The sequence below is a fragment of the Pipistrellus hanaki genome (assembly GCF_964339955.1).
Source record: "Pipistrellus hanaki genome assembly, chromosome: 8".
Lineage (NCBI taxonomy): Eukaryota > Metazoa > Chordata > Mammalia > Chiroptera > Vespertilionidae > Pipistrellus > Pipistrellus hanaki.
The window spans coordinates 56,423,500-56,446,566 of record NC_140510.1 but is presented as its reverse complement, the minus strand read 5'-3'; the positions used below and the strand labels follow the sequence as shown (position 1 = coordinate 56,446,566).

The 23,067-nt window shown below is 50.9% G+C and overlaps 1 protein-coding gene and 1 long non-coding RNA gene across 4 annotated transcripts; one reads left to right on the top strand and one right to left on the bottom strand.

The window, feature by feature from the left end:
- Positions 1-1,715: 1,715 nt before the first annotated feature.
- On the top strand, positions 1,716-12,453 carry ACKR3 (atypical chemokine receptor 3). 3 transcript variants are annotated; one of them, XM_084892544.1, is made up of 3 exons: positions 1,739-1,864; positions 5,327-5,508; positions 10,549-12,453. In XM_084892544.1, the coding sequence occupies exon 3, from the start codon at positions 10,593-10,595 to the stop codon at positions 11,679-11,681; it is 1,089 nt and encodes a 362-aa protein (XP_084748670.1). In that variant the 5' UTR covers positions 1,739-1,864; positions 5,327-5,508; positions 10,549-10,592; the 3' UTR covers positions 11,682-12,453. The 3 variants fall into 3 exon arrangements, with proteins under 3 accessions (XP_084748669.1, XP_084748670.1, XP_084748668.1); XM_084892542.1 differs by having other exon boundaries at positions 1,740-1,864; positions 5,327-5,436; XM_084892543.1 differs by lacking the exon at positions 5,327-5,508 and having other exon boundaries at positions 1,716-1,864.
- Positions 12,454-13,218: 765 nt separating this feature from the next.
- On the bottom strand, positions 13,219-22,092 carry LOC311626308. Its single transcript, XR_014795667.1, has 3 exons — positions 21,748-22,092; positions 21,389-21,478; positions 13,219-15,817 (listed from the first exon to the last, which is right to left on the bottom strand). It is a non-coding gene; the product is annotated as an uncharacterized lncRNA (long non-coding RNA).
- Positions 22,093-23,067: the final 975 nt, after the last annotated feature.

The following is a 23,067-nucleotide window of genomic DNA, read 5'->3' as shown; positions in this document are numbered from 1 at the left end:
TACTTTGCATTTCCCTTCCTCCACGGTTAGCAACCGCATCCTGTCGCAGGTTTCTCTCAAGGCTAGTTTCCTTTTCAGGAGAGCACCCTTGATTCGAGCAGATTCAAACCCATCCTGCACTTCAGTCCAGGAACGGATTGTCAAGTTCACAGTCATAGATAGGCAAGCCTGTGGTCCGTGTCACAGAGGAGCCCGCTGCTTGACGTGGGGGAGTGAGTCCGGTGCCAGCAGGCTCCGGAGGCAGGGTCACCGCGAGGAAATCAGGACCAAAAAAATGATGAATGGGCATCCTTACCGCCTCTCCTGCAAGCAGGGTGTGCGGAGGGAGCCTCCTGCAGTTTTCCTGGACAGAGCTTTCTCTGGGAGCCTGAAGGGGGACCCTCTGGTGCCCCTGGATCCGGCAGGGACTGGGAGAGCCTCCGGAGAGCAGGTGTGCCCTCCGCTCCCTGAGGATCTCTCTAAACAAAATATTGCCTTTGCTAAGGGCTTTCTCCACACGGAGTTCTTCAGCCGCAGGGGAGTTTGACCTCCTCGGTTCTCCCCCTACCTGCCCACCCCCCAGTCCCGAAGCTGGCTGTCTGCTCTGATTTTTAGTAAAAGTGTAAAAAGAATCAGACGTTTTAGCTTCAATGGAGAGAAGTGGAAATAGGCAAGTGTCAGGGCTGCTCACAAAGAACCCCGTTCCAAGCAGAAACCCCCAAAAAGCAAACACAGCTCATGCATGGTTTTAAAAGTGAAAGTTGAGGTCGTTGCTTTGTGGTTCTTTCTCTAAATAGGGCATTGAGAGGTGAGTGCTCTGTGGAACACACTTTTAGGTTTAGTTCCCCCACGGACAGAACTTTAGCCATACACTTCTAGATAAGTAGGTTTTAATAACAATAATAGTAATAAAGTGTTGGTTAAACTTAACTGAGGAAAAGACATCATCAAAAAGACAATTCTTTCTACCCTTAATGTGTGCCTGGTACTGTGTAGGAGCTTCAGAATACCATTTTACTTAGGTTTTCAAGGCATTTAGGCCTAAGGTAATTTACACACACACACACACACACACATAAAAAAAAAAAAAAAAGGAAGAAAGAAAGAAAGAAAAAAGAAAAAAATTAAAATAAAATTGATTGAAATCTATTCTAGAGGTTCTTCCCTCCCCACCCTCCACCCCCGCTTTTGGGGGTATATATGATACCAACTGATTGCTCCTACAAAAGCTGTGACTTCTGTTGTGAAGGAATTAACAAAGAAAACCCAGGCTGAATAAATCAACACCTAGGTTCAGAAGTTCAGAGCATTTGTCTGGGAACAAAGTCTTCCCCAGAGCTGAGAGGCATTCACAGGGAGCTCTCAGTGCTAATGGGAATGTTAAAGATATACCTGAGACCAGATAAACATTTGATAATTTCACAAAGCATTAAGGTTTCTTTGCATCTTTGCAGTTTTTTTTTTCCTTTTTTTTTTTTTTTTCTGCTGACACATTTCCCCCCATGGGGTCTGGACCTTGTGGCTTCATTACACTTTGCAAATGAGGGAAGGCGGGGGTTTTCCAAGAGTGCGCTGGTGTGGAGGAGCTTTGCTGGAAGCAGCGGACCGGGGTTTACAAAGAGGGTGTGTGTGCGTGCATGCATGCATGTGTGTCTGCATTTGTGATGGGGGTTGGGAGTGGGGGTGGCACGGGGGAGGGAGGGAGGAAGATGTGGGTTACAAAGCTGCCATCTAGAGGCGCCTTCCTGCAGTGTATATAACGCCAGTCTGCAGCCCTGGAGCTCACAGTTCCTCCAAACTGCTCAGCCCCGAAGGCAGGCAGGCAGGGAGCGTAGGAGCCAGGGTAGGAGCCAGGAAAGCCAGCCCTAAGGGAGAGACAGCAGAGGTAAGGAAACGGCTCCCTCTTCAGCCCTGGTGGGAAGGAGGGGAGGCGGAGGGCAGGGTTTCTGCTCTTAAGCTGAGTGGTTTGTCAGACGCTTCTTCCTCGGGGCTGTGATGGGTGCTCGCGATCCTGCAGGTCTGCCTTCTGAGAGCCCCGCTGCTTGTCGCTTGGCTGCGTCGCTCCCGCTCCGTGTGCCTGCTACCGCGGGGAGGGGGGCGGGGGGCACCTCTCCCTGCGGAGAGTGAAAAAGGCAGTTTTCTTAGGTCACTTGTGGAAGGAACTTTCGTGTGTTGGTGGGGTTTGGGAATCTGGTGTTTATCTGTTGCTGTGGGGACTTGAGCTCCCTCCCGGAGGCTGGGGACTTGGGGAGACTGCAGACTGTTCACTCTGCTTCTCAAAGTTGGCGCAAGAGTCAGCGTGGCACCCTGCTTCCTTCTGGCGTATCAGAATCGGCAGTCCATGTGCAATTCCAGAAAGATGTGCACTTTGTGCAGAGGCATCCTTAAGTGGAGCAGGAAACTGCGGAGACTCTCGGATGGCCCTGAGTGCATCTGCATTCCGTGCCGCGGGGGATCCCCGTGCCGGGAGCCAGGGCGCTCTGCTCTGAGGCTGAGTGTGAACCAGGCTCTGCCTCTGGCCTCCCGACGGCATCCTCGCTCCTCTAATCTGAGCATTGCTTGTTCTCTCCGGAGGTTAGTCCAGCTTCAGTTGGGGAAAAGAGTCACAAGTCTAGGATTTTGCCATTTAAACATACTCTTCAGGTAAAAGGTAAATTTTGTTCCGTTTTGTTGGTACGCTCAACTACTGAGGGGATATCTGAGAGTAAGAACTTTGGAGAGAGGGCAAAGAGGGGTGGTTCACTCTGACTTGTAATTTCCAGACGGAATGAGAAGTTGTAAAAGTCAGACTGGCTGTCTCCCTCGTCCTTTCCTTCCCTTTTCTTCCTTCCTTTGCTTCCCTTCTTTCTCATGATTCATTTGCTCACAACAGAATGATTACATTTTCCAGAAGTGAAGCCCCCCCCCCCCCCCCCCCAATGGCTTTCAGCCTTTTGAAGGCATTTGGTGCTGGGACACCCCCTGAAACGTCACTCTGCAAAGCCTCAATGCGATACTGCTTCCTTCTCTTTTTAAACGCAGATGCTGCCTTTGTGTGCCTTTATTTATGCCAGGAAAATGCCAGATCAAACAGGCTTGCTTAGAAAAGAAAGTGGAGGCTGCTGGTGTCTGTGCTGAACTGCCTATAGATTTTAAATGGATAAAGCGCTGAGGCAGAGTTGCGCACGGGAGCTCTAGCTTGGAAACAATTTACTCTTTCCCGCCCCACTGTCTCTGCCATAAACACTCCAGTGTAACACAACTGCTAAGCTTGAGGCCACAACCTCCTGGGGGTGGGAGGGGTGGGGAGTGGAAAAGCAAAAGAAAAATTGAGAAAAAAAAATGCAGGTGGAACGGCAAAATAAAATTGGAAAGTGCCTATTTTGCTGCTGCCCGTGTGATTTTTTTTTTTTTAAGGGCAGTGCATCACTATCACAGAGTAAAGAAAGTTCTGGAAAGTATAGCCGAGGCAGCATGCCTGTGCTTTCAAGGGAGTTGGGACTCTGGAGGTGAGGTCATGCCCTGTTAACAGCAAGTCCTGAGAGAATGGAGAAGGTATTATGGTTCCTAGTCAGGCCCAGAACAGGCCAAGTATAGACTTTCTGAATTGAAGGGGGAAAAAACACACACAAAAAACCCCCACACACAAACCACCAAACAACAAAAAAAAACTATTTACGCAGGAACAGTGGCTTTTTGTGTGATTGTTGTAGTTATGGAGGTTCCTGTTTTCCAGGCAGCTCCAGGGAAGTTGGTGGCAGTTTCTCAAACCTGAGGCCGAGAGTCACCCTAAACCCTGAGAGTAACCCGTGAAAAGGAAAAAAAACCTTAAAGATTTCAGGAGGAGACTTTCCCCAGTGATTTCGCAGAACATGAGCGGGACTGGGAGCTGAAAAGTATTTGCACTTCTAAGCCAGGCAACTGAGAAACTTAATTTCACTCTTGGGAACAAAAATGGTACTAGCATGCCTTCAAAGTGGGCAGGTACGATTTAGAAACTGTACTTAAGTCCAGAAAATTATAGCTCCAGGACACACATTCGCTGTTAAAATAATGACAAGCAAAAAGAAAAAAAAAAGAGAAGAAAAGAAAAGAAAAAAAAAGGGAAGAAAAAAGAAACAGGGATGGTTCTCTAATCTGAACTACCCGAATGCTCTCTGCAGGGGAATTACATGCTTTTTTATGTAAGAATCTACTAATTTAGAACTGTGTGTGTGTGTGTGTGTGTGTGTGTGTGTGTGTAGCCCATTATTGCTTCATTATTAAAGTGATGGGGAATTGCATAGTTTCATAGCCAAACTTTTGCTGAGCCAGGAGTAGGTTTGGAAGCTGCCCTGTGTTTTCCAAGTGCCCAGAGGGTGGAGAGGCTGTGACTGTCTCAGGTGGCCTTGACCTGCTATTGGCTAAGGGGCAGCGGGCGGTGTGGGGACCTTTTGTGGGGATCATTCTCGGTTTGAATAGAAGAGTCTAAGATTGTGTAGCATTCTCCTGGGAGCCCCATTGTGTGTGCTGGGCGCCGTGAGTGGCTCAGCCTGGCTGACCTCCTGCTGCCCAGTCCTAGTCCTAAGCTGGGTGGGAATTAGGGCTCTGGTTACACTCTGCCACTGCAGGCGGCAGCCTTTGTGACGTGGGCCCTCTGGGTCTGCCCTGCTGGGTGCAGCTCCTCTTCCCTGTGGGGCAGCTGAGCACACAGGCCAGATCGGGTTTCTGGGTGTGGGGTTCATTTTATCCCCGAATACTGAAGTGGATGAGGGTGCCCCCAGAGTTAACATGATGTATGTCTGAGGGACCCCGGAATAGGTGGTCTATACCTGAATGAGGGCATGGCTTTTTCTTTCCTTCTTTTTCACTCTCTATTATTTTTCCATTCCTCAAGGGTTTCAGGGCAATTCTTTACTTGTGTAGACTATGGTCTCTCGTGTATGTGTGTGTGTGTGTGGGGGGGGGGGGTTTACAGCAGGCCCGAGCACGGGCCCCCGGATACAGCCCCTGGAGGAGTTGGGAGAGAGGGAGCTGGCCCCTTCTCCTGTCCTGCCTCAGCCTCCGGGTGATCTTGTCTGGGGACAGCACTGAGTTGCTCCCCAAAGTTCAGTTTGGGAGGACACCTTCCCAAATCGTAGAAAGCTGTTAAAGGAGCTCCCCACAGGCAGAGGTCCTGAAAGGGCCAGAGGGCCTGGGGCCCCTTGTGACAGAGGTGCCCGAGGCCCTGCCTGGCCTGCCTTCTCTTACTTGCCCCACTGGAGACTGGGAGGGAGCATGCCTTCCGCTCCCAGGTGTCCTGCCTCCAGCCTGCTCTGCACCCTGCCACCGCAGAAGCCTTCTCTGCACCAAGCCACTCACTTGCTCAAAACTGTTGTGTCTTCCGCAGGGCCAGGCCCAGCCTGACCCCTCACCCCCACCAAGTTCTGATTCATGCCTCCAGCTCTTCAGCCAGGTTCGCTGACCCTCTCCTTTCTCCTTGAAGGCTCCACAGGCCACGTGAGTGGAAATCCCTCATCTCCTGTACCAGGGCGGCCCCCACCTCTGCTTCCTGACCCCCTCGGCGACCTGGTGAGCTCTTGGGGGCAGGGCGGTGACCATACTGGCTCACTGAGCCCCAGAGTACAACCCCCCCCTCCTCCCCCAAAGGAGGCCCCACAGACATTTGGGAGCATGAAAAGGGAGATGGTATCTCCGCTTAGGGGGATTTCAGAACAATCATTTCTGGATACCCATCTCCAGTGATGGCCTCAGATCTCTGGTCTCCGTGGGGCCTGGTGAACTACTGATTCATTGACTATTGATTCATTGAACATCTACTTTGGGCCAGGCGACTTTGCAGGTGTGTCTGAGGATGAATGATGTCATGGCAGGAGAAATGTAAATCAGGCCAGGACACAGCATGGAGATGCCGGCCCGGGTGGGAGAAGGCCAGAGAAGCAAGGGACACGTTATTTGGGATAGGAGGGGCTGCGGGGTTAGTCAGGAAGGGTCTTCTGGTCTGTGATGGGAAATTACAAACACACTGAAGGTGATTTAGGTGAACACTAGCCAGACACCTGAACACTTGGCAGTCCATCCCGGAGGGAGTGACTGTTGGCCAGAGAAGGGACAGTTTACTGCAGGACAAATCGCCACCCCGTGGGGATGCTAAGCTTGGAGGCCTCAGATTCTGGCTTGCCTCCAGCCTCCCGGGTGAGCTTAGGCAAAGCATTTGGATGCAGCTGAATACCTCAGGCCACTGGCTGCTGCTCACTGGTTGCCAAGGATACTTGGTGGGAGAATAATGAGCCTGAGAAGTGAGAGGCAGGTCCCCAGGGATGTCCTTGTGGGACAAAGAGGAGCCCTTCCTCCATGTGGGACGTCAGTAGTAGACGAGGCCCTGGCAGAGCCCAGACAGGGAGGGCGGCAGACGCTGGCCCTCTGCAGGCCCAGGACGAGCCACTGTCCCTTGGGGCAGACGCGCCATGCGTCCAAGTGCAGGTGTGGGACGTGGACTCCGTGGACCCTAGGAGACTCGTCAGATAAACATAGGATGTGTCAGGAAAGAGGGAAGGGACGGCGACCTTACTGCTTTCTGTTCTCACTTGGGTGTCTGTGGTCCAGAAACGTGGAATGTGAGCCTTTATTGTTTTCTGAAGCATTCCTGCCTCTATAAAAATTTACATAATTATTTTCTTTTTTCAATTACCGTTGATATCCAATATTATATGAGTTCCAGGTGTACAGCATGGTGGTTAGACATTTATATAACATATGAAGTGATCCCCCTGATAAGTCTAATAACCACCTGGCACCGTCCACAGTTATTACAATATTATTGACTGTATTCCCTGTGCTGTACTTTATATCCTCATGACTGTTTTGTAACTGCCAATTCACAGTTTTTAATTAAAATTTACATAATTCTTAATGTCAGGTTTCAAATAATACAGAGGTTTAGAGTGTCAAAAGTGCAACCCCCACTTTGTGCTCTCGCCCCATCCTCCTGGCCCAAAGTTTTATACGTAATGTGATTGCTCTTGTGCCTTTAAGCATGGACATTTAAATATTAAAAATACCCATAATGTCTGACCCTTTTCACGTGAAAGAAATCATGCTCTGTGTATGTGTGCAGATCTGAACAGCATAATAACTTTCCACATTCAGAGGAGTTGATCTCCTCTTTGTTTTCACAGCTAAATTATATTCCACAGTGGATATGCCGGATTTATTGAACCATTTCTCTATTGATTGGCATTTTTGTCTTTAGATTTTACTAGCATGTAATCTGCATGTCAATAAACATTCTTGTGTATACACTTGGGAACATGCGAACCTTTCGAGAGGAGGAATGTGTGTGCCATGAAGTCATGGACGTGGAAACATCTTTTATTCTATGCCCATTTCCCCCTCCTTTCACGAACTCTTTGTGCAGATGCCTGACAACCTAAGTTGTTGCAGTGGGGTTCATGCCATGACCCCTCTCTGTGAGGGCTCAGAGCCACAGGGTGGCAGGCGATGGGTAGCTTTGACCTACCCCATGAAGTTGCTCCTAAATGTCAGCCCCAAGAATGGCTGGTTTACTTCGAGGCTGGTGAGGGCGTCACCGCCACGTCCTGGTGGTTACCAGCCCTGCCACTGCCTCTTAGCAGAGCAGACCAGCTGCACCGGCCAGTGCAGAGGCGCTCACATGTGTGCACGGCGCTCTCAGTTCTGTGTTCTGGGGCCCCCTGCTGTGGCTGGAGGGGATGCCCGTGCAGGTGGTCAGGGAGCTCACGTGGCCAAAGGGGGTTCAGTAGATGCTCCCGCCCTTCTTCCACTCTCGACTTTGCTGGGCACTTCGTGGTCAGGCCTTAAATAGGCATCTGGGTAGACAGTTCATCGTCTGCGTTTCATGCCTCTGTTCATATTAGGCTCTGGGAGCCTCCCTTGTTAGAACTTAAGACGATGATTTAGGCAGATTCTGTTCTCTGGTGGGGTCCACACACACCGTCAGTGTAATGGCATGAAATGAGCCTGCCCTGCCCACCCCAGGTCTCTCAGACACACGCTCAGCAGCCAGGCCTTTGCTGCAGAGTGCACACCACAAAATGGGACCAAATCATAGTCTTTTCTTGGAAACACCTCTGCTTCCCCAAACTTAATGCATGAAAAATACTGAGATGGCAAGAGGCTAAGCGATTGTGTAGCATTTTCCTTTCCTGGTTTCCCATTGGAGTCTGCGCAGGATTCGATGGCTGTGCTGTTTCCCATCTCCTTTCTCGGTGTTTCCCTTCCTGCTCTGACCACCAGAGCCTTCTGCAGCAGAGGTGGGGGCACGGCGGTTCCCAAAAGAGGACACGTGGGCCTCTGGCTTCACCTCCTGGGTTGATTGGTGATCAGTAATCAGTGATCAGTAATTAATGATCAGCAGGGCAGCTGACCTTCACAGTCCACCCACTGCTGGACAATCCCTACTGTGCCACCCGGGAGAGGATGGCTGCGGGGAGGTGTGCCTGGTCATGAGTGACCGTGGTCACTGCATCAGCCTTTCACTGCCCAGCCGGCAGAGGCAGGAAACCCTGTCCCACCAGGCAAGGCTCTGGGGGTATGAAGGCTGGCAGCAGTGAGAGGTGCAGGGGACTGGAGGGAACTAGAAAGACGCATTTGCCTGCTAATTTCTTGGGGACCACACACAAGAGGCAAGTGTCCCTTGATTTGTACCCCTGAGTAGATTTGTCTGTCCATGTCTGAACGAGCTGGGTGTCTCCTCGGGTGAAGAAAGATATGGGGGAACTTGGCATCCACTCAGGCTAACAAAGGCCCCTGTGATCGGCCCAAACCCCAGGATTTATGGCTGTGGCCGAGACCTTGTGGGCTGTGCCAATGCGGGCGGAGAAGGAGCCCCAGCCAGGCACCAGCCGAGTGGCTTTCCGGTCCCAGGACTCGACCCACCTCTGTCTGGCTGCCCGGCTGTGGCTTGTCCTCAGAGCTTCTCCATCAGCAGTGGGAGGTCACCTGGAGGGGCCTGGGTAGTACCTGGAGGGGAACCAATTGCCTCTTACAATCCAATAGGGGAGAACCCCCAGAAGCCTCCAGGCAGCCTCTGATGACTGGAATTCAAGGGTAGGTTGCCTGTCCTGGGTTTTGAGGCTGAGAAGCCAGCTGGTCCGGGAGGCAGCAGAAAGTCTCATTTCTTGGGGACTCTGTCCATTTATCCCAAAGGTGAACCAACTGCCTGGAAGAGTCAGCTTCAAATATGCAACAAGAATTAAGCAAGGGTATACTGTTCACTAAAGGGAGGGGGTGGGCAGGGTGAAGTTTCAGTGAGCATATGCTATGTGTTGGAGTCTGCATTAGGGTCTTTAGTTCTGAGGTCCGTGTTCTGAGAAGTAGTGGGAAAACAGGTTAACTTGTCTCAAGTTAATATTAACTAGTGAGGAGCCAGAATCCCATCTGCTCTCAGGAGGACCTTTTCCCAGCTATCTCTTCATACCGTTAGTGTGGCCACCTGGGCACTGACCCACGGACGTACCATTGACCTCCTTCCGGGGGAGTTCTCATGTGTGACCTGGAGTTCACTTGACATTAACTTGGCAAATAAACTTGACTTGGTCAGCTATTACCTGGGACAGGTGAGAAGGAAGCACCAACACCCAACCCTCATCAGGGTTTATGCTTATTTTCATTTTACATCTCTCATAGTCACGTAGACCCAGAGCTATACCAGGAAGGATTTCAGGGCCCTGGGGTGGACAGGGCAGCAGTAGAAGACAGGCTCTGGCAGTTCCCATAGCTGGTGAATTTGTGGTGAAATCATTGCCAAGCACAGTGGTATCTTGGGCTGGATCTTCGTGGCTGCTAAATGGGGACAATTCAGAGTTGGCCTCACATCAGGTATGCGGGAAAGACAGTTGAGAAACTCGTCGGCTTCTCCAGGAAGGCAGCCGGCCATGATTTTTGTGCTTCAGGTCTTGTCACACATTGTTCTTAAAGCAATTGGGCACTGCTTGAGGCAGCTGCTTGGGCGCCCTGGGTTGGGAATCACACAGCAAAACCAAAGTCTGTGGGCCTGGAGCTCGGTCAAGCTTCAGGGTGCTCTGCATGCTGACCACGTTTCCAGTAGTCTACGCGTCTGCCGACAGGGCGGCAGAAGACACAGAAAATTATGTGCTGATTTTGCAGAGGGGTAAAATGCACTAGTCCCATTTTTTAATTCAAATTTGGAAGAGAATCTGAATCAATTTCATTGAGATACCAGAGCAGGACACTGGTAAGGAACAGATAAATTCTGCCATTTTGGGGGGATGTAGAGGAAACACCTCTACTGTCCACTGAGAGCTAGCTGGCCATCCGCATCAGCTTCCTGACAGTTCTCTGGCTCCTGAATTCGGCATAGCCAGGCTGGTGATGTCTTGCAAACACAGCCATGGAAAGATAGAGAAAGCAAGCACTGTGTCTTTGAGCACCATGTGGCTTTAGATTCTGGGTGTGTTTGATTTTGTTTTGCGGGGTTCTGCTTTGGTTATTTTCTTTGCAAAAATTCTACAGAACTGAAGTGAAACAGTTGAGTGTATGGGTGCTGAAAAAGCATTTTGACTAAAACTTGAATGTTTCCTAACAAAACGATTTTTCTCTTTCATCTTTTAGGTTTGATTTTTTGTGCAGACCACTTGATCGCTGCCCTAGACACCATGGATTTGCATCTGTTTGACTACTCGGAACCAGGGAACTTCTCTGACATCAGCTGGCCATGTAACAGCAGCGACTGCATCATGGTTGACACCATGACATGCCCCAACATGGCCAACAAGAGCGTTCTGCTCTACACCCTATCCTTCATCTACATCTTCATCTTCGTGATCGGCATGATTGCCAACTCCGTGGTGGTCTGGGTGAACATCCAGGCCAAGACCACTGGCTACGACACGCACTGCTACATCTTAAACCTGGCCATCGCCGACCTGTGGGTGGTAGTCACCATCCCAGTCTGGGTGGTCAGCCTTGTGCAGCATAACCAGTGGCCCATGGGTGAGCTCACTTGTAAGGTCTCTCATCTCATCTTCTCCATCAACCTCTTTGGCAGCATCTTCTTCCTCACCTGCATGAGCGTGGACCGCTACTTGTCCATCACCTACTTCACCAACACCTCGAGCCACAGGAAGAAGGTGGTTCGCCGTGTCGTCTGCGTCCTGGTGTGGCTGCTGGCCTTTTGCGTGTCCCTGCCCGACACCTACTACCTGAAGACTGTCACATCCGCATCCAACAACGAGACCTACTGCCGGTCCTTCTACCCGGAGCACAGTGTCAGGGAGTGGCTGATCAGCATGGAGCTGCTGTCTGTGGTCTTGGGCTTTGTCATTCCTTTCTGCATCATCGCCATCTTCTACTTCTTGCTGGCCCGAGCCCTCTCGGCCTCCGGAGACCAGGAGACGCACAGCAGTCGGAAGATCATCTTCTCCTACGTGGTGGTCTTCCTGGTCTGCTGGCTGCCCTACCATGTCGTGGTGCTCCTGGACGTTGTCTCCATACTGCACTACATCCCCTTCACTTGCCAGCTGGAGAACTTCCTCTTCTCGGCCCTGCACGTCACGCAGTGCCTGTCCCTGGTGCACTGCTGTGTCAACCCCGTGCTCTACAGCTTCATCAACCGCAACTACAGGTACGAGCTGATGAAGGCCTTCATCTTCAAGTACTCGGCCAAAACGGGCCTCACCAAGCTCATCGATGCCTCCCGGGTGTCGGAAACAGAGTACTCCGCTTTGGAGCAAAACACCAAGTGAGGCCCAGGCTCCGGACACGTGTGCTTGCTTTCAGCAGGGCTCTAGGCTGCCTGGAGGCTTGAGACTGGAGCAGTGTGCAGAGGGGGAGGCGGGCCACAGTGCTTCCTCCCTGACTCCCTCATGTCTACGTGGCCATTGCGTGGCTGTGACCCTGATCATGTGTCACACAGGGCCGTGCCACCAGCCGATGCCACTTGTCAAAGCTGGTGGACGGAGGGGCCTTGCCTGCACTTCTGTACAATAGGACTCTCTGTGTTTCCTGAAGGTTTTCTATGGTGATTTGTATTTAAATGCTAAGACTTTATTTTCTCACTCTTGGCATACCTTATAAATGTATCAGAAAGTTTAAATATTTTAAATGCTGTATGGGAAGTGTAACGCTGACATGTAATCGTGTTGTAGTTTTAAGATTAGCTTGACTTCGGTTTTGACTAAGGATGATGTTGACTGTTTAGCTGTTGTGAGATTATATATAAATATATAAATATATACTTCTATGCCAGCCTCGGCAGAAATGTTTTATTTACGACAGTTTTCTATCTGGGTGTTCTTTGTACTGGCATGGGGTGTGCGACGAGAACTGCCCTGTAACGCAGTTTCTGACATTAATAATATCTGTAAACTTATATTGAAAAACAAACAAACAAACAAAAAAAGCAAAACTGTTCCAGGCTGCAACGCTGTGCATAAAGCAAACAGCGTAGGTCAGAGAGTTCGCTCAACCTGTAAGTTATTGTTTTAAAAATAAAGATCGTTTTGTTTTTCCTAAAAAGGCACCTGAGTCTCAGTTTTAAAAGCATGTTTGGCATTTAGGTGGCATGTATGATAATACCATACAAATACACACAGCATATACAGGTCAACATATAATGAATACTTTTTTTTACGTACTACCATAAAGGCAAAACACCAAATGATGCCGACTTGGATGAAGTGGTATATAGAAAAAACATTTAAATGCATTGAGGTTTTTTTCTTAAAGTTTATTTACATTTCACATAACATGTTTGAAGGCGGGGAGGTGGCTGGGAGTTCCTGAAAGTTCCCGACTACTCTCAGCCTGAAGGGTTCAGGGCCCTGGACTCACGGGTCCCCAGGGCTACACATCATAGCTCTTGAATCTTCCTTGCTAGGGTTCTGTGACTTAAAGCCTTATTTTTATTCCTCTGTTCAGGAAAATCTCTTCATTTAAAAACTAGCCCATCAATGACCTTGTTCTTGAGGACATGCAATGAGTGAGTTACCAAATCAACGCACATTGCTAGTTAGAAAGAGCATGCACAGAACGGCCGATTCAGCTGAGCCCTCACCAACTGGACATGGGCCACAGCAGTGGCAGACATCAGCCGCAGGTCCATCTGGGCAGGAGCTCCGAGAAGGCCTGGCTTGCCAATGCTCCCTCATCACAACCAGAGTAACAGGACTGATTTGCACGGAGAGCAGCTATCTGCCCACACAGAGGTGGCCTGGACCAGGAACTGTGAATGCGCACTGAATGGGATGAGGGGATGGCTGCTGGGTGCAGGGAGATCCCCACAGCTCCCTCCCGGAGGTACAGGCTTTGCTCCTAGCTCAGTGATGTCTCTGGGTGGACACAGGTGCTGAGATTTCAGTTCTCCGAGGCGACGGTTAAGAGCTAGAAAGGCCCTATCCAGATTTAAGGAATACTTCCCACCCTGTCCCCTGCCCTGGACTCCTGAGGAGTCTCCTCCACAACCTGGATGGCACAGGCACACGCAGGGCCCGCTAGGATCCCAGGTCTTCATTCCAGCAACCTCTGCTACGCAGTTACTGGGTTGGGTAAGGCGTGAGAGGAAATGGACTCATTGCAGCCAACTTGCATTTGCAGAGCTGTTTTGCTTTCTCTGTCTAGGTGGCTGATGAAGGCTCAACCTCACACAGTGCCAGCAGAGCCTACTTTCCTAACCCGATGCTGCACTCTCACACACGCACATGCGGATTTGTTATCCTCCATGTGACCAACACATGTGTCCTGGACATGATATTCCTGGTCACGTCCAGGATGGTCCTAGCCAGTGACTGGGACACACCACTGTGTGCTCAGGCTGCACCCGCCCATCTGCAGTCTCTCAGCACAGAATGCATTTGCTTTGCAAAAAACAGTGTTTTTCAGAGAAATAAAGTGACCGCCATCTGCCTGTGGGAAGTGACTAGAAGAGTAAGAACCATCTGCCTCAGACAGTGGTTCTCAATGGGGGTGACTGTCTCCCAGGGGACACGTGGGAATGTCTGGGGACATTTGTGGTTGTCTCCACTCAAGGAGGGGTGCTGTTGGCATCTAGTGAGGAGAAGACACGCTGCACAGGATGGGCCCACAAAAGGCTTCCTTAGCCCCAAAGGACACCAGAGTTGAGGTTGGGAGACCCAGTTCTCGGATAAAGCCAACCATTTAGACAGAATTCTGGATGGTATTCATCACCTCTGTGATGTGCTCTGAGTAGGAACTTCTACAATCTCAGAACTGGGGTCCATCCCGGGGTCCCTAGAGCATCAGTTTCACAGTTTTTTGCCCCTAACCTCTGCAAGAGTATATGGATGAGATCTACACCAATATTCTCATTGTGCCTGAACATTTTAATGACAAGAATTAGTTTGGTTCATCAACAGTTTACATAAAAGACGTGCTCATGAAAAAGGTACGTGCAGATTAAACGTTGGTCAAACTTTAAGTGTGGTTTGAACCAAGAGCATCATGGTTCGTGGTCCGGCTGCACCAGACGCCCGGGTGACTGTTTCAATTCTGCTTCTCAATAGCTCCACGGCGTGGGCAGTGTTTCGCTGTGAATTTCAGTTCACCCTCACAATGACTTCCCCACCTCCATGGAAAGGCAGCTGCAGAGGTCAAAGGGAGCGTGTATGCCAATAAACACTGTTGAATGGACGGATAAAGGGATGAGTGAGTGCTTAGAAACCCGCAGTGGGCGGGCCACACTGAAGACCCTGAGAACTTCCCATGCTTTTGCATGTTTCACTCCATCCTGCCCAGTGCTTCCCTGACAGGCCGTGTGGGAGGACGCAGCATCAGCACACATCACACCTGGTGTGTTCGGGCTTGTCTGAAGTCCACCAATGGGTATGCTCACCTGTGTGTTGCTGTGGGTCACCGCATACATGATCTCCATCTAGAATCTAGAACTGTGCCTCCCATAGATCATAAATTCTAGATGCTCAGATCCTGCTTCCCAGGCACTGAGCTACTTGGCTGTGGAGGGAACGCTTGTCCTCATGAAAGAGGCCTGGTTATCTGTCTGGTATGGGGGGAGTGATGGGTAATTTTGGTGTTTTTTTATTTTATTTTTTTATTTTCAAAAGCTTCCTTTTTGTTGGCTTTTCATATGCTTATAACCTTAGACCTTGCCATGTGGGATTCAGAACGGCTGCCAATCATGTCATTTCTCAGGGTTGGGGGTGGGGGCAGCAGCGGCTTCGTCAGCCACTTGTGACAATGTAATGCTCAGAAGCAGCAGAATGGGAAAAAATCTGAATTTCCATAGTGATTTCTGGAACTAAACTGATTAAAATAATTCCCTAGGTAGGTTGGAATCTTCCCTTTCAGCCGGAGCGCGTCATGGTGGCGATGACATTAAATCTGCTTGGATGACTCCGAATGTATGTTGGCACGGCAACATGTCACGGGACGAGCGGAGAGCATGGTGGTGGCGGCCCGGCCTGTGTGAAAGGGCCTGAGGCTGCTCTGCCCCCGCTGGATGTGCTTCCTGTTAGCCTTTCACAGGCAAGTGTGCGAGGCTGAGCTTTTCATTCCTTTAGCAGAGGTGTGGCCAATAGGAGGGCCGCGCCCGGGTCTCCCCACGGCTGCATTTCGCAGGGTCGGTGTGAAGAGTGCAGACTATGTTTTGTGCAGTGAAGTAAAGAGCATTTGAATTTTGTGTGGGGCCTGAAGTGTCGATGAAAAATCGTCATTTGCCCAGCTGTGCAGCCGATGAATGTCTTTTCTGCGTTTTTTCTTTTCTTTTCTTCTGCATGTGTGCCCGCTCATTCATTCACCCATCCAGGCCTTTGTTCATTCGGTCACGGAGTGGGCAAGCTGTATTGAGCACCCACTGTGTGCCAGGCACCACACTTGTCTCTCTGAAATGTCAGAGATGGTTCCCAGCCTAGAGGGGAGATGGACAGTGAGTCATAGGAAAATTGTTACGGGGCAGCATGGCGAGAAGCATCTCTCCAGCTTTTACTGGAAATGCCCAGAGCAGAGAGGCAGGAGGGGTCAGGGGAGGCTTACCAAGAGGGTGTCCATCTGGCCTGAGGGCAGGCCCAGGGGACAGGGCGTGGGTGATGCCTCCGGACAGCTTCTGGATTGCTGTCTCTCATAAGTGAAGGCTTTAAGGAAACGTGGAGGCACCTGAGAGGTGTCCATTAACGAATAAAGAGGCCATTAATCATCGTGTGATGGGAGCTTAATTCTAGGTGGGACTCCAAGGTCATAATGGTGACCTCTATCCCGAGGGCAGCTATGAGGCTTGAGGGCAAGTACGGAGGAGTGGACAGGGAGACTGTGGGGCATTGGCACTCTGCCCTCACAGGCCGTAGAAGGTTCTGCTGGACCTGTGCTCCTGCCCAGGATTGGGCAGTTCTGACCATCTCTCCTTGTTCTGCTCTGTGGCACCCGCTGCGGGCTGACCTGGCAGGTGTGTGCAGCGGTTCACAGAGGCGGCAGAGAGAAACTGAGGGATCTTACAACTTTGATTAAATTTAGCTTTAAATTCTAGCTCTAGAAATCATAACTCACTCTACCTCTCAGAGACCTAGCCTTTCCTGGGATAACCAGCAACCACCGAGGCAGCAGAGGACAGCACCAGACCTGACTGATGTCCTAGGTCAGGCCTCTGCAGGCTAAGGATCACATCTTCTCCTGTGTTCCATTCTAGCTCCTGAGCCCTCAGGTGGAATGACCCACTGGCTACTTTCCCACAAAACCAGACAGAGGGGCCAGGGAGCAGATCTCAGAGCATCCTCAGACCTGAAGAAATGACTCATCACCCCCTCACCTCCCACGGTCAGCTCCCAGCACCCCCTGGACTCCTCATCCTGGAATCTGGTGCCTTTGTTCACATAATCTGTGCCCTACATGCCATTGGAGCTCGGGCTTTGGCGCATCAGCTTCCACTCTCCTGGTTGGTGGCTTTCATGATAAAGTGGCCAATATTTCTCTGCTGCGGTTCTCAGTGTCAGGTGTTTGGCTCTGCAGCGCCGGCTGGACGGGCTCGTTCTGTTCGATAACAGGAGAGACTGTGAAATGCTGGGCTCTCCAGTCTCAGCCCTCCGGCCATGACCCAGCGCTTCCATCACGTTCTCTCCTCCCTCCACATGCAGGAGTCTATCATCGTCTACTCCATGCAAACTCAAGCCAGACCCTGTCAGGGATGGCAGAGGGAGCCCAGCACCCATGAGCCTCTGCTTCCATTTCCCCACAGGCCATGCTTAGTTTTCTATCTGGAGGGGGAGGTGGTCCTGACTGTGAAGTAGGGCTGGGCTATGGGGTCTAAGACCCTTCTTCCCACTGGTGGTGCCTGGCCATAGAGCCTGTCCTACCAGGTAGCCTTGGTCTCTGGCCTCAGGTCAGCCACCCTCTTCGGAGTTCCACAGGCCATGGAGGTGGCTGCTCCCTCCCTGGTGCTGGTCCCTGGGCCCCCTCGTTGTCCCCGATGGCATTTCAGCACCTTTTATCAAGGGCCCAGACTGCTTTCTCTCTACATAATCACTGGTGGGCTCCTTGTTCCTGGCTGAACTCAGCACTTTCCTTGAACTTGACAGTCCCACCCATCACTCCCACTGCTTTACGCTTGGTATTTTTTCTTTTTAATAAATTCCAGTACTTGTCACCGACATGCGTAAAGGTCCACATTATTCCCCATGCTGAATCCTGTGGACACAATGCCTCTTCACTAGCCCTCAGGGCTCATGTCCTGCTCGATGGGGACAGAAAGCAGCGGCACAGACAGAAGGCCCCTGCTCTCCAGGCTGCCCACACGCCGGGGAAGGAGACAGACCCGGGAGGGTGGGTCACCCAGGGAGGAGGAGTCCACAGGACAGGCTCCAGTGGTCAGTGAGTAATTAGGTGTGGTCACTCTCGCCTGTCCCGGGCCTAACTTAAGTCATCGTTTTGGACTTTCTGCTCAACTCTGTGCAGACCCTGCCCATTGGTCAATAGTTTGAGTCCCTGTTGGGTAAAACAAAACTTTATCCTCACCCTGGGGATGACCAAACCTAGGAGCCCCAGCTGGCTGTTCAAAGGTTACAGAGTTCTGCGGGGTTGTGAGGTGATCAACTCTGGGGCTGCGGGTGCAGCATTTGCTTTCTGGGGAAGAACAGATATAACGAGGGCAGTGTCTTGGCTGAGGTTGGCGGGAGAGTGCTGAGGAGATGGGTTTTGGCCGAGTTAAGCTCTGAGCTGCAGGCACCCAAATACCTGCAGTAGGATGGAGGATGGAGGATGGAGGGAAGCCCGCCCTCTGTGTCCTGGCAGCATCTCTCCACCTCTCTGGGGCCCGCCCAGCCATCACCCTGGTGAGCTCTCGAGAAAGGGCCTCTGTGTCACAGGTGTGAGACCAGCTGCCTCACCTTCCGGGAGCTTCACGGCACAGAGTGCATCTGAGGCCCCAGCGTGCTGGGCAGAGATGCCCTTTAGCTTTGCTGTCTGCGGAGCCCTTTATTCTAGAACATGAATTTCTGGCCTGCTGAGCTGGTTCAGCCTGCAGGGCTAACACCGAACAGGGCAGGGTTTCCAAGCCTGGCCATGAGGAGGCACTGGGGGTGGGGGGGAGGGATGGTATGAAGGGGGAGGGGGTTGATACACACATTCCTGGGATCCACCTGTGCATGTCTTGGTTTAGGAGCTCTAGGGTGAACTCTGAAAACTTCTCAGGTGATTCTGATTATCCCTCGGGTTGGAATGTGGACTGATGTGCCCACAGAAGCATTTTTTTTTTTTTTGTGGCCTTTTAAGTCTGAGCATCCCCAAGGCAAATGGAAGAGAGAGGCCAAAGGTGGCACAAACCCGCCCAGACCACCCTGTGGGTGGGCGCCAGGCTGGGCAGGCTTCCTGCGACTGCCATGGGGTTAAGCTTGGCTGCACAGAGGAATCCAAAAATCAGGTGAATAAATTATGTTTCATAACTGACTGACCTTATCTCATCGTCAAATTAAGTTTCAGGGTTGTTAAAATGCATTCAAACCTTGCTTAGCTCACTGCATACTTCCTTGTAGAGAAAACTCAGGGGTTTACTAATGATACTTTGTATATAAAAATTATTTTTACCTCCCACCCTGATTTCACTGTGCCTGGGGGGGGGGGGGGTTAAATAGCAGACAACTGAGAAGGGGGTGTGGTTGGTAACTCTGAGGTCATAGGTGAGACAGAGCACGCAAACAAAGTACCGAAAACCTTGTGGTTTGGGTTCTAGTCTGGCTTTTACTCTCCATTGATCTCAGGTTGATTTGGGGAAAGTTATACAAGATCTCAGTGCTTTGGTTCCCACGACTACACTGTGGGAATACTGCTGGTATCTTCCTCAGACTGGTTTTGAGAATTATATCCCAGAAAGGGTACAAGCTGTACAAAGGGTACTGCAAAATGCCGGATACGTGGATATAGACCTGTAGGGTGGGGTCAGTCAGCAGACGTTATTTGTCCCTCTGGGCCTTTGCAGCACTGTGCCCTGACTCCCTTCACGTCCTGTCCCACAAATAGACGTGAGCCCTGAACCAGGGACCAACATGTCTCTGTACCCCGGTGCCCTGCACGGTGCCAGGCTCTGCATGTAGCTACCGAATAAATAAACAGGCAAGAGCCAGAGCTTTTAACTCCAAGCCCAAGCTCATCACACTACATTATGCTGCATTTAGAAGGAACATAAGTGCATTCAGAAACGGTAACAGACCGGGGGCTGGAGGTGCCTTTGGACCTGGTCTTCCCATGATGTCAAATGCTTCTCTGCTTAGGGACCTGAAAACAAACATACTGAATAGCGTGAGGATTTTTTTTCCTGTGTGCGAAGGAAGAAGAAGAAATATCTCCGTGTGCTTTGACTTGTAGCGCTGCAGCAGGCCACCCAATGAAAAACAGAGCGCGAGAAAGCTCCTGAGTTCTTGGTGCGCGAAAGCAGGGGGCGCTGGCAGTGGGCATGTTGGCAGCTCCAGCTGTGATTGCCACACACAGCCTCTGAAGACCATGGTGTGGGTGGCCACCAGGTCCTCAAGCAAAGCCCAACTGTGACCTGAGGTCTGAGCAAGTGAGAGGGGGAAACACCAGCTCAGGTGCTCAGGGCTGGGCCCGGCCTCTCACAAACACCATCTCTTTAAGCCTGCCCTGGGCTCTGGAGGGCGGTGTTTTTGTCACTTCTGTCTCATGCATAAAAGGACTGGCACTTGGAAAATAAGGGGAGGAGGCCTGAATTTGAATCTAAGACCACTTAGCCCTGAGGCCACCCCCTGGACATGCCCCCAGAAAGAAATCAGTCTGGGCAGCCGACATCAGGGAGCTAGTGTGCTTTCAGCTGTCCAGTGTTTGACCTTATAGTGAAGGGACAATTGAGAGGATGTGTGACAGCAGGTTTGGACAAAGCCAGCAATGCCCTGCATCCACAGAGGACCCCAAACCCAAGAGGGGCTCTGAGGATGGTTATCAGATGAAGCGATGAATGAGTTCAGTTTTCCCGATGGTGAGCTTGGCAGATGTAACTCGCTTGGATGCTGCCCATTGCTCTGCAGTCTTCTTGGTGCTCTTAAAAAAATTCCTTCCATGTCATCATTCTTCTTATAAAGATTTACGGGGGTTGTTCATTCTTAACATTGCAAATGCAAATGTCCTTTCCATGTCTATAGCCCTCTGAGGTTAATTTCTAAAACCCCACCCTGTGGTTGCATGCATAATATTTGAGGAATTTACATAGTTCTAAAAACTTGGTAACGGTGGGGAAAACAAAAAAACAAATATTTGGCCCCAGCTATGATGAGTCAATTCACGTAACCCTCTGTCTTAGCCAGGGCCTGAGTAAGGAATGACAAGGCAGCATTCCATAAGGCCAATGGATTTGTGGGCCATCACGGAAGCAAAGGTTTGGGGCTCCAGCTTGTCTTAAGGGCCCAGAGGCTTCCTGGAAGAAGTGGGATTCTTCTTGGTACCTTAATTAGAATTTACTGAGCAAGCTCCATTGGGGCAACTATCCACACTGTCCCTGAGCACCCAGCCCCTCGATGCTGCCCTGTTTGTGTTGTAATCTCTGGTGTGACAGAGAAGGGACCACAAAGATTAGGAGACACGTCCACCTGGGAGCACCTAACATGAGAACGGGCTTGGGTTTGCTTCACTTGTGTGTTCTCCAACCACAACTGTGCATTTCACCTGAGAGGAGTAGGGAAGTGGAACCGTTAAACAGGAGACCATCCCGCTGTCCCAGGGTGTTCGGATCCTCACACAATGTCCAGAACACAGGAGCAGCCATAAATACTTGCTCAGTGAAGGCGGGAAGGAACGAGAACCACTCCCTTGAGGGAACACGGAGACTTCACTCACTTATCCCCAGCTGATTGATTTATGTGCTTACATGAAACTCGTAAATGTGGCCAAGACTCACCACATGGACCCTCAGGGCAGGCTGGGTTTAGAGAGCAACTATCTGTGGGTTCCTTAATGAAAACCAAACAACAGAAATGGAGCCAGGACTCACCAGCGACAGCCCGGGGAGCAGACTCCTCTGTAATTACCTGCAGTGCGTCTGTGGGGAGCAGCAGCTGCTGGGGGCCAAGCCTGGACAGACCTGTAAGGAACACCAGTTAGCATGCCAATGCTAGCTGTCAATGCCATGCCTGCCCTCCGTGCCTGCCCTCATCCTGGCAGCTCCATGACAGGGATGTGGCTCCAAGGGGGGTGATGCAGAGGCTCTCAACCAACCTCAGACCGGCCTCCTTGCCCCCACCTCCACCCCAGCACCTGGCATTCACTCTCAGAAGAGGTCACCATGAAACATTATTTAGAAAGGTTTCCTTCTCCTACAGAGAGAAAAACTCACAACCTAGAGGTACTTACTTTTGTCTAGCTCTGCAACTCTTGAAAGACTTGGGCTGTGCAACCAAACACTGCGTCTCCAATGACTCCATTAATCAGCCCTGCCCTCCACGTGGGCGCAAGAATTGATTTTTACCGGCGGGAGCCAGAGGCGGGCGTTGGGTGTTGCTATAGTAAGAGAAACCCCACGGGCTGTTTGGCGAGAGAGAAATATTGCTGTTTCGGTCACCCGTGTTCCCTGACAGAAAATGTTGCCTGGGGACACTCATCTTACTAATGCAACACCCAAACTTCAAGAGGTAAGGCCAACTTCACAGATTTTGAAAAAAAAGAAAAAAGAAAAAGTTGTTTTTTCAAAACCCCAAAAGACACATCCAAAAGATTACATTAATATAAGCACTCCTTTCTGAGATGGCAGTATTTAATAAAGGTTCCCTGAATGACTCTCTCACCAATTAGGTATGAATAGATGGAAAAACCCCGAGAGCTCTAGGGATTAGATATGAAAAATGCACAGACCACAAAAACCCTTCTCTCCCGTGCCACAGCTGCCTGGGATGGAGACTGGAGACGGGGAGACACATGGCCCCTACATGGGCAGCGGAGCTGCCACCAGCAGAGACCTCAGCCGGCCTGGATGTAGGGTGAGCACATAGCTCTTCTCAGTCCAGGAGACATGCGGTGTAAGGCAGGTTTTCATTAATTCTGTGAGCTTGAGCATTTGAAGAGCCACAGCCCGTCTCCTCCTTATAACCGAAGCTTGATGATGCCTGGTCCCCGGCGTCTGGGAAACAGGCCCTTGAGTGGGAGCCCTGATGCTCGAGCCCTGGCTGAGCTGCCTGCTGTGTCACACCACCACCCAGCAGTCCTTTCAGGGGGCATCTTTCCAACACTGTTTTCCTTCTACACGTACAGTGCTTCTGTGTGCCTCTTTCCAAGACAATTCCTTTTTCCTCTTGACTTAAACATTCACCATGGCAAACATTTTCCAGAACTTGGAGAAGAAGGGGGAGTTTCGATGATTTTCCTTTGCTCTGGGTCAGGGGTGTTCAGGGGGCAACATTGCGTAGTGGCCAAGGGTTGAATGGGGAGTTCAGAGGTCGGGGCTGGGCCTCTGTCAGCCTGGGGACCGCTTCCCGCTTCATTTTCTGTCGTATGCATGGAGGAAACAGCTACGCCATCTAAAGATCTGAAGAATGTTTTGGGGGTGGGGGAGTGGGGGGTGAGCACGGGCATGGAGGGAAACTGCCAAGTTTCCAAAAATGCATTTGTCATCAAGAAAACCAGCGAGAAATTTAGCAGACGGAGCGAGGGTGGTTAAATATCTGTCTCCAGACACAG

Bases quoted from the DNA above. Each gene is read 5' to 3' on its own strand.
- ACKR3 (XM_084892543.1), top strand. From the start codon at position 10,593: ATGGATTTGCATCTGTTTGACTACTCGGAACCAGGGAACTTCTCTGAC.